The 16,707-nt window shown below is 41.9% G+C and overlaps 1 protein-coding gene across 4 annotated transcripts in view; it reads left to right on the forward strand.

Moving 5' to 3' along the window:
* The window catches only part of HTR4 (5-hydroxytryptamine receptor 4), a 210,516-nt gene that overhangs the window by 143,201 nt on the left and 50,608 nt on the right, over positions 1 to 16,707 (forward strand). The window contains exon 7 of one of the 4 annotated variants that reach the window (XM_074960605.1): positions 14,878 to 14,953. The exons of the other annotated variants lie outside the window; for them this stretch is intronic. Coding sequence (XP_074816706.1) covers positions 14,878 to 14,938 — 61 coding nt within the window. The 3' untranslated portion in view covers positions 14,939 to 14,953. The remainder of the gene's footprint in view (positions 1 to 14,877; positions 14,954 to 16,707) is intronic. 4 annotated transcript variants of the gene reach the window in all.

Here is a 16,707-nt window from a genome sequence, read left to right on the forward strand (position 1 = left end):
GTTGTAGTTTTGCTGAATCCTTCCTTTTTACTTGTAATTGTAATAGATTTATTGGACTTGGGTTCTCCCCCGGATAAAAAGCTGAGGTGCTAATTTCTTTTTACAGAGCTGTCAACCTGGAAGTTTAGGCTGAGTTCCCCATACCCCCACCCCTTTTTTTTCTTTCCTAGTGTTTTATGCAAAATTTAAACCTTTTCAGGTTTCAGGTCTAATACCAGTTATTAGATTTTTTTAAATACTTCAAATATATCTAGGCTTTTGCCTGGTTGTTTAGAATGATCCTGTGAAGTTCAAGAAAAGGGGGTGTGGAAGGGGTACAGTCTTCTTCCCATAGACCTCAGAAGTTCACTGGCATCCATCCCCTGTTGGGAGACCTGTAGCATCCCTGGTTTATCCGGATCATTGGATTATAGTAACATTGATGGGTTCACTTAAGGAACCTGTGCAACAATTGTGCTGCTTCGTCTGTGTGATGCATTCACCAGCCCAGGGAAGCTCTGCACTAGGCAGGTAACATACAGACTACATATGCCAACTCTGGTTTCATGTTGTTCCTAGTGAGACACCTGCTGTGTTCCTGTTCTGAAACTCTCTGCCCATTTACAGTGGTCATTTCTCCTCCAGACTCCTGAGCTAATACCAGTATTTGAGCCATATCCTTGTTGGCGGGGAGTCCTTCTTCTGATGGCAATGATTTGCCAGCCTTGACAGCGTTAACTCTGGCTGCTGTGCTGTGGCCTGGTGCACAGCTTAAAAATGCCTCATCAGAAAAAGCCAAGAATCTTATGATAAGATAAAAGCTTCTTGTAATTGCACTGAATTAATATCAATATAATTAATATCAAGATATTTATCTTATTTTATACAAGGGGGAATGGATTATGGCTTTAAAATACCACAATTTCCTTTATTTTAAGTAAGATATTCTCTTTTTTCAATATGTCTGTATTAACCCCTTTTGTTATGTGGAAGAAGATAAGATTTATGATTGACATCAGAACTTCTACTTTGTCTGTCAGTTTGACTCTGGAGGTGAAGCAAAGTTACACCCAGAGTACCTCGAGTCTGGGAGCGACTGTAATATCAATACATTCTAGTCTATTTTTAATTGTACAGTATGTGCTTTGGCTAATGAAAGCAGCCAATATATTTGCTAGGTGACACTGCGAATCCTCAGTAAGACTGTCTCTCTGTTCTAAGTCTACCTCTTGCTGTGCATCCCACTAGAGATATCCACCTATATCCTGGTTTTCTGTATGATTCACTTTATGTCTGGGTTCCTCTGAAAGCCCCTTCTGCAGGGAGCAATTGGGATGCTCCGTTGGTATTTTCAGAAGCTTAGTGCATTGCAACAGCTCTTGTTTCTACCTCCCTTCTCTGCTCGATTCGAGTTCTCTAGTCAGCTCTTCTGCATCCAGTAGCATCATCAAAGACACCCTCATCCCCGAGCTCCTGGCTCAGCCTAGTGGCTTTCTGCAAGGCATCAATTAATCTGTCTATCATTTATGAGTAATAGACAATAATTTGGCTTACAGAAGCCTGCAAAGAATCACATGTGGTAACTTTACATTGACAAAGGCCTGTCCAGCTCTGCTGGAAGGCAGCCCTAATTAGATGGGCAGCATTTATGAAAACCAAAGTGGAGACAATGGAGGGGAAAGCGGGGACAGCAATGGCTGCTATTGCTGTAGATTGACAAGCAGCCCAAGGCTTATTCTGTATGTAATTTTTGTTGGTTTGATTTCATTGTCTCCCTGATTCAAATGTAAACTTTAACTTAAATTAAATGTTGTCTCTGTAAATTAAGCCTCTCCAGTCTTTCATGTGCACAACTGTTTCCCAATGCTCTCTGCTTTGCCTGGCCAGCTTGCATAATGAATAATTTGTCTCCTGCATTTTGGAAACATTGGCATGTAGCATGAATATTATTTCCATACGGAGTGCTGGAGAACAATGGTAGCTATTTCCCAGATGTTTCATCAATGCATCGCTACAGATGGACCTGTAGCAGCTACTTCAGTTCTCCCATCAACTTTCCTTCTACCCAGCATCTCTGTGCACAAAGCCCAGAGAATCTACTGCTCCTCCTATCTTGCATGTTTGCCACCAACTGTGTCTCTGATGTAAGTACTAGCTGACAGAGAGAATGCACAAAGATGCAGTCCACATATCTGCAGGGACACTGCCCTGAATGAAAATAAACTGGCTTTTCAGCACTATGTTAGCATCCTTCTAGGTCTCCTGACAGTAAAGGCAGCAGTTCCTGTTCTGCGGAAAGCTATTTGAATGGTAATTTTAATTGGTTTGGAGGTTTTGATGAAAAGGCAAGACATTAGCTGTTGGAAAAACTGGGTATTGGGAAGGGCTCAAGTGAAATCAGATTAGAGAGCATCAACCAAGTGCCATTATTGGATTGTATAATTTCGTTCCAGTCCTGTTCCCCACATCAGCTTTATTATAATGATAGATATTTATGCAGGCTTATCCACCACAAATGGAACGCACATGCTGCGCCTTAAATGCAAAGCTCCATGCGTACAAAGCGCTTCTCGCTCTCTCTTTCATTCAAGGGCACGGTAGCTGGGCTTCTCCTATCTAATGAACCCTATACCAATGGCACATCTCTTACAACACTCAGAATGCTTGAAGCCTAGGGATGGTGTGGTGATAAGGAAGTGGTTGTATGGAGATTTGCTCTATACTTAAGTCTGGTCTCCCCTCCATTAAAACCATATCTCCCACTGACGCTACTGGGAACTATGTATGTGTGTTGTTGGACATGCAGTTTATACTCAACATCTCCCAGAGCTTCCTGTGGGGTGGGGTGACTCAACATCATCCCTCATTACAAGGCAGTGCCCAAAAGGCATATTCCTGCCCTGAGATGTGAACACTTGTTGAAGATTTAAAGTCTGATCCAAAGGCCATTGGAGGCTTTCCATTGACTTTGGAGGGCTTTGGATCAAGCCCTTAGGGGGATTTGTGGTATTATCCTTGGTATCCCAATTAAATTCCACCTACAGCCCCCTTCTGTAGTTTCAACTGCAATCTTTTCTGCCTCCTGCCCTATGTCATTGTATAGTTTTGATGTGCATTGTTAATCAGCTTTGCTCCCCAGAAGCTGCTGCATTTCATCTTTGGACAGAGGAACTCTTGGACAGTCCATATCAACATTTGCAAAGTGCTTTGTGTTTCCTTGTGGATAAAGGTGCTATATAAATCTAAGCAACTTTTGTTATGTTATTCATTATGGCTGCAGATATACTTACATCTAAAACTTAGAACTAATCATTTAAGTGCACTTTAATTTTAGGCTGACTTTCTTAAAAAGTCTTTTCCTTCCTCACTGCTGAAGGAAATGCTTTTTAAGTGTATCTCTGGGGAAGGGTGGGGACTTTGAAGAGCTGGTTAATTCAATCGAATGCCACATGGATTGTTCTGGGAATATTTCACAAAGATCTCCCAGGCTTTCCTGCCTAGTGAAGGAAGAATGTGGCCACTTTGTGGATAGTAAACACTACAGGTCCATAGGATCCCTTAGCGACTTCCCGGGTGTTATAAGCCCTGTGTTGAGCATGGTAACTGGAGAGGAAAAACAATTACGTCAAAAGCTGTTTGGAGCTTGGAAACTATGTGTTTTCTATGTTTGTAGCAGAGCACTGTAGGGAACTGATTATGGCCTCTCCCTTCCACTTCCTGGCAACACAAACATGCATTTGCCAATACCCCTCTCACCACTTAGCACCTCAACATAAACTTTCCCTCCTTCTCTATGCCATCTGAGCATGGACTTTCCCCATCAAACCTTGCCATCTCCATTTTCTCATATGTGCCGTCTCCAGTTGCTAGTATAAGTCTGTCTTATATTTGTTGGATTTATTTGTCTTTAAAAGGGTCCTACAAGGTTTTAACAAACTGAGAAGTAGGAAAGGCTCCTGCGGCATGTGTAAAATGTATGTAAATCTGCTATATGCTATTTGGCCAGAAGATCACTGAAGGGAAAATGGGCAAGTGTCCTTTATGATTGCCTGATATAATAAAACCTCTCAGTCTTACACAGATTTGAAGAACTTAGCTCTCATCCAACTTCCAATAGAGAACACAAAGAATGCTTCATGAGAAGGGCCGAGGGAAAATTTTGCCTCCCATACCCCTTCAAAATCAGAATTGCATGGGCTACACAAATTAAGTCCACATCAGCTTCAGGAGAGAATCAATGTAGCACAGCCCTCTAACATGTAACTTCCTCTAACAAGCCCTCAAATAAGATAGGAGCTTCCTGTGCCTGCAGCATTAATCCATCTTGCACTGGCTCTGAGCCTCAGAAAGCCTGCCACTAAGGGGCTACATCTAATAAGGTGAACACTGCGGCCCAGTGCTCAGATCCCATGGTGATGAGCGCAGTAGAAAAGCCTAGACCCATAGATTCACTAATGGGAAAATCTTTGCAGTAAAAGTCAAATCAATCCACCTCATTTGCATTCATAGTCAGAGGTTCTTCAGGTGTGAAATGTGTAAATTCCACAGGAACCATATTGCAACACACAAGGTACATCCTGGCTGGAGGAGGAGGAGGAGGAAGGAATACTACGGGCTAGCACAAGGACTCATGCAAGTCAGAACACTGGGTTCTTCCAAATATGCAACTGACTCACTGTGTGATCCTGGGAAAGGCATTCTTCTCTGAGTGTCTCATTTTATTCATCTGCAGAAATGGGCATGCTAATCCCTGCCTATCTCTGAGATGGTTCAGCATTTAACTAATGTCTGTAAAGCTCCTCCAGAACCTTTGATAACAGGTTGCTAAATATATAAGTGCGAAATTGCTTATTTATTTCCCAAAAGTGGGAAAAACCCTTCACCTAACACATAGAGGCTGGCCCTCCCCAGCTGTTGAAGTCATCCAGTTGATACCAGCATGTACCTGACTTTACATTTAGATCTAAAGGATAAAAAGCCTTTTGTGCAAGTCTGATAACATCTATTATTTTGGAAAGGGAGCATCTGGAGAATGAAAGTCCAAAGTGCAGTCAGCAATGGCCATTGAAATGACTTCAAATAACTTGTCAGAGATGCTGGGAATTTTTCTCTGGTGCACTGAAAACCCAGTTCATCCCTCTTCTTTGCCCACCATGTCCTGGCCCAGACATCAAAGAGATAATCCTTCAGTGCAATATTTGAGTCAATATTTGTTCAAGATGAAGTTGCAAAGCCCGCTCAGCATCCCATCTGTTCCTACCAATTCTCTTTGTGGTGGTGAATACAATAATCAACTTCACCTTGTAAACAGGTTGGCTAATGAGCTGGATGAAGGTATTTCTCAGATGGAAGCTACACCAAAGTACTTTGTCTCTGTGAAGGCTATGAAGAGAACTGGATGAGATAATGAACCAAGATTAAAAATAATTAACTACATTTTATTTTGCAAGAAGCTCACTTTCTCTAGGGCCAGATTGTGATGCCATCATTCACATTGGCCTTGATTTACCACACTGTCCAAGCCTCACAGTCACACAGAACGGAGAGAGGAATCTGCTTACAGCTTCAGGTGTCCAGCTCCTGCACAACATAGGCCTATACTCTCCCCTCCCTTTTCTGTTTAAGAACCTGTCCTTCCACTGACACCAGCTTTCCATCTGGGTGTGGGTGGAGTTCCCCAGGAACAGGGAACTGGTCCATCTGTTATCTCCAGCCAATTTAAGGCCACTTAGCTCTGCAGTGCTTTAATGGAACATAGTAGTCTTAGCAAACCAGAGAATCTGGCCTATTGAATAGGATCTTGAAGTCACATTGGAGTCAGTGGGGCTACTTATGGCACAAGGTATTACTCAGATACCTTGTGATCTGTCTCAAGGCCAATAAATTTTTTTTGTTAAAGCTAGACTGTGAGCTCCTCTGGCAGGGACCCTCCTTCTTGAGTGTTTGGAAAATGTGTATATACACACTACCATAATTAAATGATGAATAATCATAGATCAAGTTTGACCATTGATACTAGAGATGAGAAAGAGTTACAAGAATTTCTAGTCTAACCCCAAGCTGGCCAAGACTGGATTGGTCCCTACAGTAAATTTTGCAGCCTAATGTAAGCAAGGGAACTTCTACTACTTCCTCTGGGCTGGGTGAGGAGGCCTGTTCCATGGTTTGTAATAGACTTCATGGTTAGGAACTTTTTTCCTGGTGTTTATCCTAACATTTCTCTTTCCTTAATTTCATTCTATTATGCATAGTTAAAAATTATACCAACCTAAACTATTCCTCACCCTCTTGATAGTCAAACCCATGATATCTAGTACCTGAAGTCTATATTAGCAGTTAGCACAAGGTAGAGCCATGGTACTGCGTGAGTTAATATGTTTGAAACTAGCCTACACATTCTACTCCTTAAATCATTGTCCATGAATTTCCCAGGAGATCACTGAAGCATAGAAATGTTGCTAGCATTGCACATCAAGTATAATTAATTGCACTGCAGGTGCTGGGAGAAAAGTAACACTAGATTTTATGCTAGCTAGTGTAAAGTTTTTTTAGTAACTTCAGTACTGTTATACGAATATATGTTAGTCATCATAGGCAGAAAGAGCACAGAAACATCATGAGGGATGTCAGTGAGCAAGATACCAGTAAGTCCTGGCTGGCATTAAACACAATTCTCTCCCACAACAACTTTGAGAAGTGTGCATGATTGTAACTTAAATCTTGTGGGCCCCAAATGAGGAACAATGGAAGGACAAATGAAGAGGAAGTTTGAAATGACAATGAATTCAGTTGTCTGGATTAGAAGAAACAATATTTTCCAGAAACTAGTTTCCTGATATGCTATCTTTAATGTCAATAATGAAAAATAATCAATAATGGGCTAGAACTGAAAGCAGCTATAGGGGAAGGTAGATTGTACTGAAAGATCATTCATGAGATGTGGTAATATGTAGAGCTATGGCCATAAAAAGAATGTTTTTCCACAGTTTTTCCATGTACTCGGAGTGAAATGATGTTAAGTATTTCCTACTAAAGATACATTCATACATCTTCCATCAATTGCTGTGCTGTGAGTAGCTGGTAAGAAAAAGAGTTTAGATACTGTCTCACAGGGTGAGACAACTGGAATCAAGCTGTTTCATCATGGAGAAAGAACAGGAGTACCTGTGGCACCTTAGAGACTAACAAATTTATTAGAGCATAAGCTTTCGTGGGCTACAGCCCACTTCATCGGATGCATAGAATGGAACACCATCCTATACCAGAAACCTACTGACCGCTATACTTACCTACATGCCTCCAGCTTCCATCCAGGACACACCACATGATCCATTGTCTACAGCCAAGCTCTAAGATACAACCGCATTTGCTCCAATCCCTCAGACAGAGACAAACACCTACAAGATCTCTATCAAGCATTCTTAAAACTACAATACCCACCTGCTTAAGTGAAAAAACAGATTGACAGAGCCAGAAGAGTACCCAGAAGTCACCTACTACAGGACAGGCCCAACAAAGAAAATAACAGAACGCCACTAGCCATCACCTTCAGCCCCCAACTAAAACCTCTCCAGCGCATCATCAAAGATTTACAACCTATCCTGAAAAATGATCCCTCACTCTCACAGATCTTGGGAGACAGACCAGTCCTCGCTTACAGACAACCCCCCAACCTGAAGCAAATACTCACCAGCAACTACACACGACACAACAAAATCACTAACCCAGGAACCTATCCTTGCAACACAGCCCGATGCCAACTCTGTCCACATATTTATTCAAGTGACACCATCATAGGACCTAATCACATTAGCCACACCGTCAGGGGCTCGTTCACCTGCACATCTACCAATGTGATATATGCCATCATGTGCCAGCAATGCCCCTCTGCCATGTACATTGGCCAAACTGGACAGTCTCTGCGCAAAAGAATAAATGGACACCAATCTGACATCAGGAATCATAACATTCAAAAACCGGTAGGTGAACACTTCAACCTCTCTGGCCACTCAGTAAAAGATTTAAGGGTGGTAATTTTGCAACAGAAAAGCTTCAAAAACAGACTCCAAGGAGAAACTGCTGAGCTTGAATTAATATGCAAACTAGATACCATTAACTTGGGTTTGAACAGAGACTGGGAGTGGCTGGGTCATTACACATATTGAATCTATTTTGTTAAGTTAAGTATCCTCACACCTTCTTGTCAACTGTCTAAATGGGCCATCTTGATTATCAGGACAAAAGTTTTTTTCTCCTGCTGATAATAGCTCATTTTAACTAATTAGCCTCTCACAGTTTGTATGGTAACTTCCAACTTATCTGTATGTGTATATCTATCTATCTATCTATCTATCTGTTCCATTCTATGCATCCGATGAAGTGGGCTGTAGCCCACGAAAGCTTATGCTCTAATAAATTTGTTATTCTCTAAGGTGCCACAAGTACTCCTGTTCTTTTTGCAGATACAGACTAACACAGCTGCTACTCTGAAACCTGTCATTATGGAGAGTTATTTCTGGGCAGTTCCCAGAATTTTGGTTGCTATCTTAAGGCTGCTGGTTTGTCCTGTTAATGGATCAGGAGCTGACAAGCTGATGGCTGGGTGACAGACTCAAGCAGATTGTTGTTCTTTCTGTTTTGTTTTTTTCTTTCGTCAAGCGAGGGAGGACATTTCAGAGATGGAAACTTGATAGAGCTTTCTGGGCTTTCGGATGCAATAGAAAGGAACTCATACTGTGGTAAACTCTGCAGGGGGAGGGATTGATTCAGTCTCTCTTCAGGTGCCCAGATCTACTCTTCATTCCAAAGCATCTTTCAGAACTCCCCTGCTACTGACAGATCTGGGCTCTTTTAGATTCCCTCCCCCATGAATCTGAATCCTCCCTGATGCAGTGATGCCCGTAACATACAAAAAATTGACCACAGCTCCTAGCAGCTGCTGTTCTGCAGAGAAGGTTTCTAATTGTACATAAAAGCCTGATTCCTTTCCCTACCACACTGTGAAAAGCTGTTCCTAGCGCAAACAGGATACAGGTACCAAACACCTAACTACCTTCCCCCAAGAAGCAATACCCCAAATCTGACCATTCAGCACCTCCACGGCCTTAGCTGTCCTGAATCTGCAACGTTACATTAACAGTAGAACCAGACAGCAGCTCATCAGTTTGTGTTGGCTGCAAGTCCACACTGAGTCCAGGGCAGCTAAGGGTCATTTTAGAGGTGGTTTATCAGACTATATTTTGGAGAACCTTGCAGACACAAGGGAGTGGCTATCAGATTGACCTGAGTCTGTCCCTGTGCAGGGAATGGAACATTTTATATCCTCTCTTGTTTTTTTCTTAGTGTTTGACCTTTGAATAAGTGTGATAATGCGTCATGACAGTCTCATGGGAGCATCACACTGCTTTGAAACCCACTCATAAGGCATCAATTCACTGCTAGGTAATCACTGAAATTTCTGTAGCGCTATAGGACCCCAGGGCTCTTTACCGAATGGTAGACAAGCTATATTTAGGGAGCACTTTATTTGCTACTGAAATTAAGCCAACTCTAATATGAAACATGACAGCTATTTAATTGCACACTACAACACTACACAACAGTTTAAGACAGGAAGTGAAGGAAAAACATATTCACTTATTATTTCAGAGAGCTTTTAAAGGGGCAGAATATTATTACCAGAGGTGGAATTTGTCCAGACACATGCACTAACATTTGTATATCTACCAAAAAAAAAAAAAGTGTCATGAAATTTGTAGCACCCTATGTTAAGGAGACTTCTATAAATAGTTTTATTATTCGTAAAGTATAAGCCACTTTATAGTATACTGGAGAGCAATAACAGATTAAGTTCATGTATTAAAGATATACATTGGTTCAGTACAATTTATGCCTTATAGTTTCTTTTGTTAACAGATTGTCATTGTATAATTGGTTAAGCATTTATTACTAATGCATTTTATAACACTTTATAATACACTAAGGGGGTAACTGCACTGAGTTTTCATTTATAGGTAAGGATAAAACAGTTATAAAAGACACCTTCATTTAAAGTGTTACCACGGTATCTTTAATGATTTCAAGAGGCTATGAGCTCAGTTTGAAATTATTCAAAAGTGAGCACCTGCAATAGTGTAATGGCACCTAGCACCACCCTGGGCCATGCGTTCAGCAGTAACTCAGCTGGTATACTCACTTCCAACTTTCAAAATCATCAGTATCACCTACTGCTGTACCTAGGCACTCATTGAAAGTCTCCCCTTCAAAATACTCCCCAGCTTAGCTTATAAGATCAGACAGGAGTTGATCTCCACATGTTGGTTCACTTATTGGAGAAGGTTCCATTATACATACAAACAAATTATTTATTGAAATATAACAAATACATTTAAAATATTTAAAAGATGCTAAAAATGCACTTTGGCAAGTATTATTAAAATAGTTTCTACCCATTGTTGTTTATAATTATAACAAGTCCTTGTTAGTGAGAAGCTAAATTGGTTTCCTTAAAATAATATGCCTCATATCATGCACATGTTCATATTGATTTGTCATTGTAACAGTTTGATTGTCTTTAAACATGAAATGCTCACGGTGGTGTGTTATTGTAGAGTTATTCGTGATGGTTAAGCAGTGCACACTGGTTTGTTGTTACTGTATAGGACTGTGGGCATTGCTGACATTTTCCCCCCAACTCTGAAGAGGATTGAAGTATTTGCTTTAAAAACAAAATAAACTGATAGGCCTTGGTTTTCAGAGGCTTCAGTTGGACTTGTGAGTGCTTAGCCCTTCTGAAACTTAGGTGATTATGGATTTGCAAAGTTCATGTGCATTTTTAAGAAAAATCGATCTAAAGCTATTTGGAAGGGACAGAAGGGGTGACCTGTCTCTTAGAATATTCAAAACTATGGACAGAACTGGGATGTACAATAAACAATGGTCCCTAGTTTTCAGTCCCTAAGCCTAAGAGATGGTAGAGACATGCAGGTGTTCCCTTTGCCCTGCAGCCCTATCCTTCCCCATTTAGCACAGCTGAACCTTGACAGCCCTATGACTTGGGTTCTTCATCAGTCCTTTCATGCAGCATCCCGAGCGTCTTTCCTCACCACTGCCATTTTTGTCCATCTGCATTACAGATAACACAGAACCAGGCAGACATCGTGGTCAGCTGAGCCCCTGGTAGCTTTCCTCCTCAAGCTCGATTATTCACAGAGGAGAGTTACATTAGCACTGCCCGAGATGCTACTTATATGACTATTAAAGCCTGTTAAACCAACTCAGTGGCACTGGCTTCAGGGAAATGAATTAAAGAGCAAGTCAAAGAAAGATTAAGCTGTTTTGGTGCCATTCCAAAGTCCATCTGTTCTAGAAACATCACCTCCTCCATAGAAGGAAGGCAGAAACTAAGGCAGGTGTGAGCTCCACAGACAACTTTGTGACCATAAAGGAAAAGCACTGGCGTATCCCAATTCCCACCCACCCCCAATCTTACAACTATTTCTGATGTTTAAATTTCTCAGTGAAGTCGTGGATTTAAAAGAAACCCAGAAACAAAAGCAATGAAATCTTCTACACTTAAAAATTGGGGGATTTTCCCTCTGACTTTCAAGCAGATTCTTGGCAGCATCCCCATTACAAGATGAACTTCTAAATGGAGGAAGGTCATTTGAATACTCACCATAAAACATGGGAATTCTGACAATAGGTTTTGTTCATTCACCATTGCTTCCCATAACCTGAACCTCAACTGGATATTCAAAGTGGGGTAGGCAAGTCATCCAGGTATCTTGTCTTCCATTTCCTTCTCCAAGCCCCATGTAGCTGGCTGGATACTGCATTACCTTGCTATAAACAGCTTAGGTGTGAAAACACCTGAACAGGCAGGAAACAGTTGGCGTGGGGTTTTAGATGACATTTTCCATGCTTTCTTTGTGTTTGGAAAAATGAACTGGAATACGTCTCTAGCCCTGGTGATCTGGTGGGAATATCCATGGCAATATCCGTGGGAAGAAAGCCAGTCTGGGGTTTTACAGGGAAAATGGCACTGGGAAAATATTAGAAAACACATTAACTAGTTGAGTGTTAAACAAAGCTTTACGCTTAGCATGGATGAGGATAAATTGTGTTAAAAATATATTAGCTGGCTGTGGTTAATTTTAGGGTTAACTAACACATATTTCGTACAAGTCATGTTTAAAAATGTGCTTAGCTGGTCTTGGCACCAGCTAGCATGTTTTGAAGCACAGCTTGTCCTTTTCTACACAGGTACATGGAGTAATGCTCCATGTCACGTTTTCTAACACAGTGTCTTTCCCCAAGTAGGCAAGGCCTTAGAAAGGTTTTGCTTTTCCTTTGCTGGCTAGACAAGGGGCAATGAAAAATAATCTCAATTCTTCTTCCTCTTCCATGAAGTGGGAGAAGGTGGATTGGGATATGGTGGCAGCTAAGGGTCCAGGGTTTGAAATATAAATGGCCAGATCCTACACCTAATAAAATCAGTGGAACAGGATCAAACTCAATATAGCATTTAAACAGAGAATGCTACATGGACAAAGTGGGGGGGGGCCTATGTGAGGAGGAGGCCAGTAGCGGCACCTATAGCCAGCTCTCCAAGGCAATCTGTGAGTGGAGTTAGTAGGTTCTAGTCCTCCACATCTGAACAAAGGGGGATGTGTCCTAGGGACTCAAGGATGGGTGAGATGCAGCTGCTGGAAAATGGTGGGGGTTGGCGCTACAGAGATTTCATGAGGAAGGCAGAAAGGTGGGGAGGGATGTCTTCCAGTCTTGGGAAAACTAACAGCATTTGCCAAAGGGACAGTCTCAGTGAGTGAGAGACTAAGAACAAGGAATGCAGGCCATATCTCAGGAGAGAGGATTCTATCATGGGAAGCAGTGATTGAAAAGGAGTTGGGGGTCATGGAAGATTATCAGCTTAACACGAGTTCCCATTGCAACACCCTAGTCAAACAGGCAAATGTGATCCTTTGATGAATTAACAAGGAAATAATGAGTAAGAGTTGGGAGGTTATATTGCGTCTATATTCAACACTGGTGTGACTACCATTGGAATACGGTGTCCAGTTTTGGTGCTCACAATTCAAGAAGGATGTTAATAAATTTGAAAAGATTCAAAGAAGAGCCATGAGAATGATTTAATGATAGTGAAAGACTGAAGGAGCTCAGTAGGTTTAGCTTAACAGAGAGAAGGTTAAGGCTTGATTTGATCACAGTCTATAAGTACCTAAATGGGGAACAGAAATTTGATACTACAGGGTTCTTCAACTAGCAGGAAAAGGTATAACAAGATACAATGCCAGGAAGTTGAGGCTTGACAAGTTCAGATTAGAAATAAAGTGCCAATTTAACGGGGAGGGTAATAAACCATAGGAACAATTTGTTAAGGTTTGAATGGATTCTCCATCACTGGAAATTTTTTGAATTAAGATTGGATGTTTTTGTAAAAGATGCTTTGAGTTCAAGTAGGAATTAAGCCAGTGGAGTCTTATGGCCTGTGTTGTACAAGAGGTCAGACTAGATGATCACAAAAGTTCCTTCTGGCCTTGGAATCTATGAAATCCATGACTCAAGGATCTGGCCCCAAATCCCAAACTGTCCAGCCAAAAAAAAAAAAAAGAAAGAAAAGAAAAGAAATTCAGCCTATTCTGATTGACAAAGCTCTGTGGAGCCCTCATCTCTACCTCTCCACTTGAGAGTATGCATCAGAGTACTAGGTTTTCACCTAAGGAAGACTAGACTCTCCCTTTGCAGTCTATCAGTGATCAGCTGGAGGGACTGCTCCCTTCATCCCTGTGGCTGAGCACCAACTCTGCATAGAGCTCAGCCCTTGCCAGCATGGGATGGGGAAGATGGGGACTAGGTGCCAGCCCTATCACTCTGAAGAACATTGAGCATTAAGAAACCACTTGCTGGGACCTGTGGTCATATTTATTTCCCATTAAACTTGGGTGTAGTGGAGAGATGGCCAGCTGCATGTTTTATGCAGCAAACAATTATTAGAACTTTGTGCTGGACCCTGGCTGCCAGCCACTGGAAGAGCTTTACTAGAAATGCAATCACAGTTGTCCCAGCTGTGCACTTCAGCCTGAAGAGTTCTGATAAAACAGGGACTAAGTAATTAATCAGATGTGTACATCTAGAAAAATAGGCAGACATTCCCATGTCCAGTATAACGGAGTTGTCTGAGCATCCTAGGATTGCCAGCTAGAGGTGCTGTAGATAATGATGTGTCCACTTTTCCACCATAAATCCGGTTTCTCAGAGGCTGACATGTTAGTTCTTTATGATGGGTGGGAATGAGGGGAGATTGATATGTAGCCTCACAGTGTAGATATGGAATTTATCTGCACCCTTAGCGGAGACAGGTCGCTTTCATAGATGTAGCTGAGAGATATGATTATGGAGGATATGTGCCATCTCCTCTAGTCAGATGATTCTGGTCATGTGACTAGTGTGTGGGAGGGGGCATATAAACATCACAATATCCAACCAACCAGACCTCCCTGGAGCAAACCTGAGAACTTTTGGAAAAGGAAAATGTGGGGCTATTTTGCTAAAGAAAGCATGAGTGAGAAGACACAGAACACCTGTGGAGGAAGACGGAACACCTCCCCTCCTCAGCATTTCAAAGGGTTTATTTAGCAAGGGACCACATGATATGCCTTATTCCTCTGACCCAATTGCCATCAATATTAGCTGAGATTTTCCCTTCCCTTGAGGGAGAGGGCATATTTGGAGCTTGAGGTTATTTTAACATCATTTCTTGGTGTTTAATGACAGGTTAACTGGAGGTCATTTTCCTATTAACCATCTCTGTGTTTTCTTTCCTTTCTCTCTTTACCCCCTCACTGTGTCTGTCTTTTCTCCCGTCTGCACTAAAAGTGGCTGTTCTTCTATCTCCAAGTTCCTCCTGCTGTTCTGCAATAGACCAGTTCCTGTCTAACCCTGAACATGCTCTGTAAGTCTTTTCTTTTATTACTGTAGCATTGTGTGTATGTGTGTGCGTATGTGCGTTTATTATTCCTTTGTAATACACTTCCCTTGTTGTGTGGCTCACCAGGGATGGGGTTGAGGGGAAACTTTAAACAAACCATGTCAAGAAGTTACATCAGAATGGTGTGTGTCATTTCCTGTATGCAGATACTCTTATTGTTGGCAATACAACGGGTAGGATGCATTCTTTTTATGGTACTCTTCTGACTTGGAGGATTATTATTTATATTATGGTAGTTCACAGCCCCATTGCACTACGTGCTGTACAAAAGAATAACAAAGATGACAAAGCTTTAGCTGACAGACTGATATTAATTGCATGCCAGATTTGTATAGCACTATGCATACTGATCTGTGTTTAGACCAGTGGTTCTCAAACTTCTTTTTCCACAGACCACTTGAAAATTGCTGAGGGTCTCGGCGGACCACTTAATGATCTTTCCAAATGTTGTTTGTACCGTTAGCTAAGTATTATAAATCGCTTTGGATAAAAGCACAATATAAAAAAACCTTAATAATAATTAACTTTCTTTTGTTTTACAAATAAAAGCACACAACTCATATTTTAATTTCAGTATTCTTGATACTTGCTCTCACTAAATACTTGCTCTCACTTTCTAATGCGATGGATGTGCCCTCTCTCCCCCACCATGGCAGCCCCCGAGCTGGGGCTGGGAAGGAGGGCCACCTTTCCCTGGCAGCCACAACTCTGGAGCTGGGGAAAGTCACCTCTTTCTCTGGCTGCCACAGCCCTGCACATCCCAAATTCCCCCCACCTCCTCTTCTCACTCCACTGCCCCCCTCCCACCTACCCCTTACTCCTCTCAAAGCCACCACCTCACCTTACATGTGCGTCTTCTTCAGGGTCCAGGCACCTAATTAGTGGAGCCACGCCTGCTCGGCTCCACTAATTAGGTGGATGGCCCTTCATTCTTTCGCGTCTGGCCGCTCAGGCACGCACCTTAGAGGGACCTATCCGCGGACCACTTGAATGGACCTCGCGGACACTGGTGGTCCGCAGACCACAGTTTGAGAACCTCTGGTTTAAACATAAAATCTTTCTAAGCCCCTTGCTCTGCCTGATATAACACTTAGGAAATTTACCCAGTGAATTCCACCAAGGTTCTGACTAAGTCTGACTAGGGGTCTGACTAGGTACTGACGACAGTAACTAACCTTGGGGAGAATTGTGCCTCCTACCACCCAAAAGAGCAACAGACACAATGACAACACTAGGAAAGGCAGGAGCTATGTCCTAGTGCAAGCTGCCACCTCAAACCCACTAGACAACTTCCACCACAGGGAGCAATAGCCCTTTGCTTGGCCTTCAGAGTTACTACAGATGGGATAAGCTAGTGGAAAATAATGGATCGTGCATGACTTTGATGTGCCAGTAGCAACAGTCCACATAACACAGTAACAGCAAGGGACCCAGTGATTAAGAAGAATCCAAATGCCCAGTGAATAGAAAAGGACTCTGGCAGGCGGAGGATTAATCCCTCTTTCTTCAATACTTTTTTATTCTGATGTGGGTATTGCTGCTCGATGTTAATATCAGAAAATGGAATACGTGCTCTAGCTGGATTTCTTATGATCCCTGCGTGTCTACTGAATCTTTGACACAGTTTAAGTTTAAAGAAAACCCAAGCCAGTATCTACAGTTGTTTGAATACAGCAGCGTGACTTGGGTGATACAGTATCTGTTTCTGCCATCTGTAA

The sequence above is a fragment of the Natator depressus genome, chromosome 8 (assembly GCF_965152275.1).
Source record: "Natator depressus isolate rNatDep1 chromosome 8, rNatDep2.hap1, whole genome shotgun sequence".
Classification (NCBI taxonomy): Eukaryota; Metazoa; Chordata; order Testudines; family Cheloniidae; genus Natator; species Natator depressus.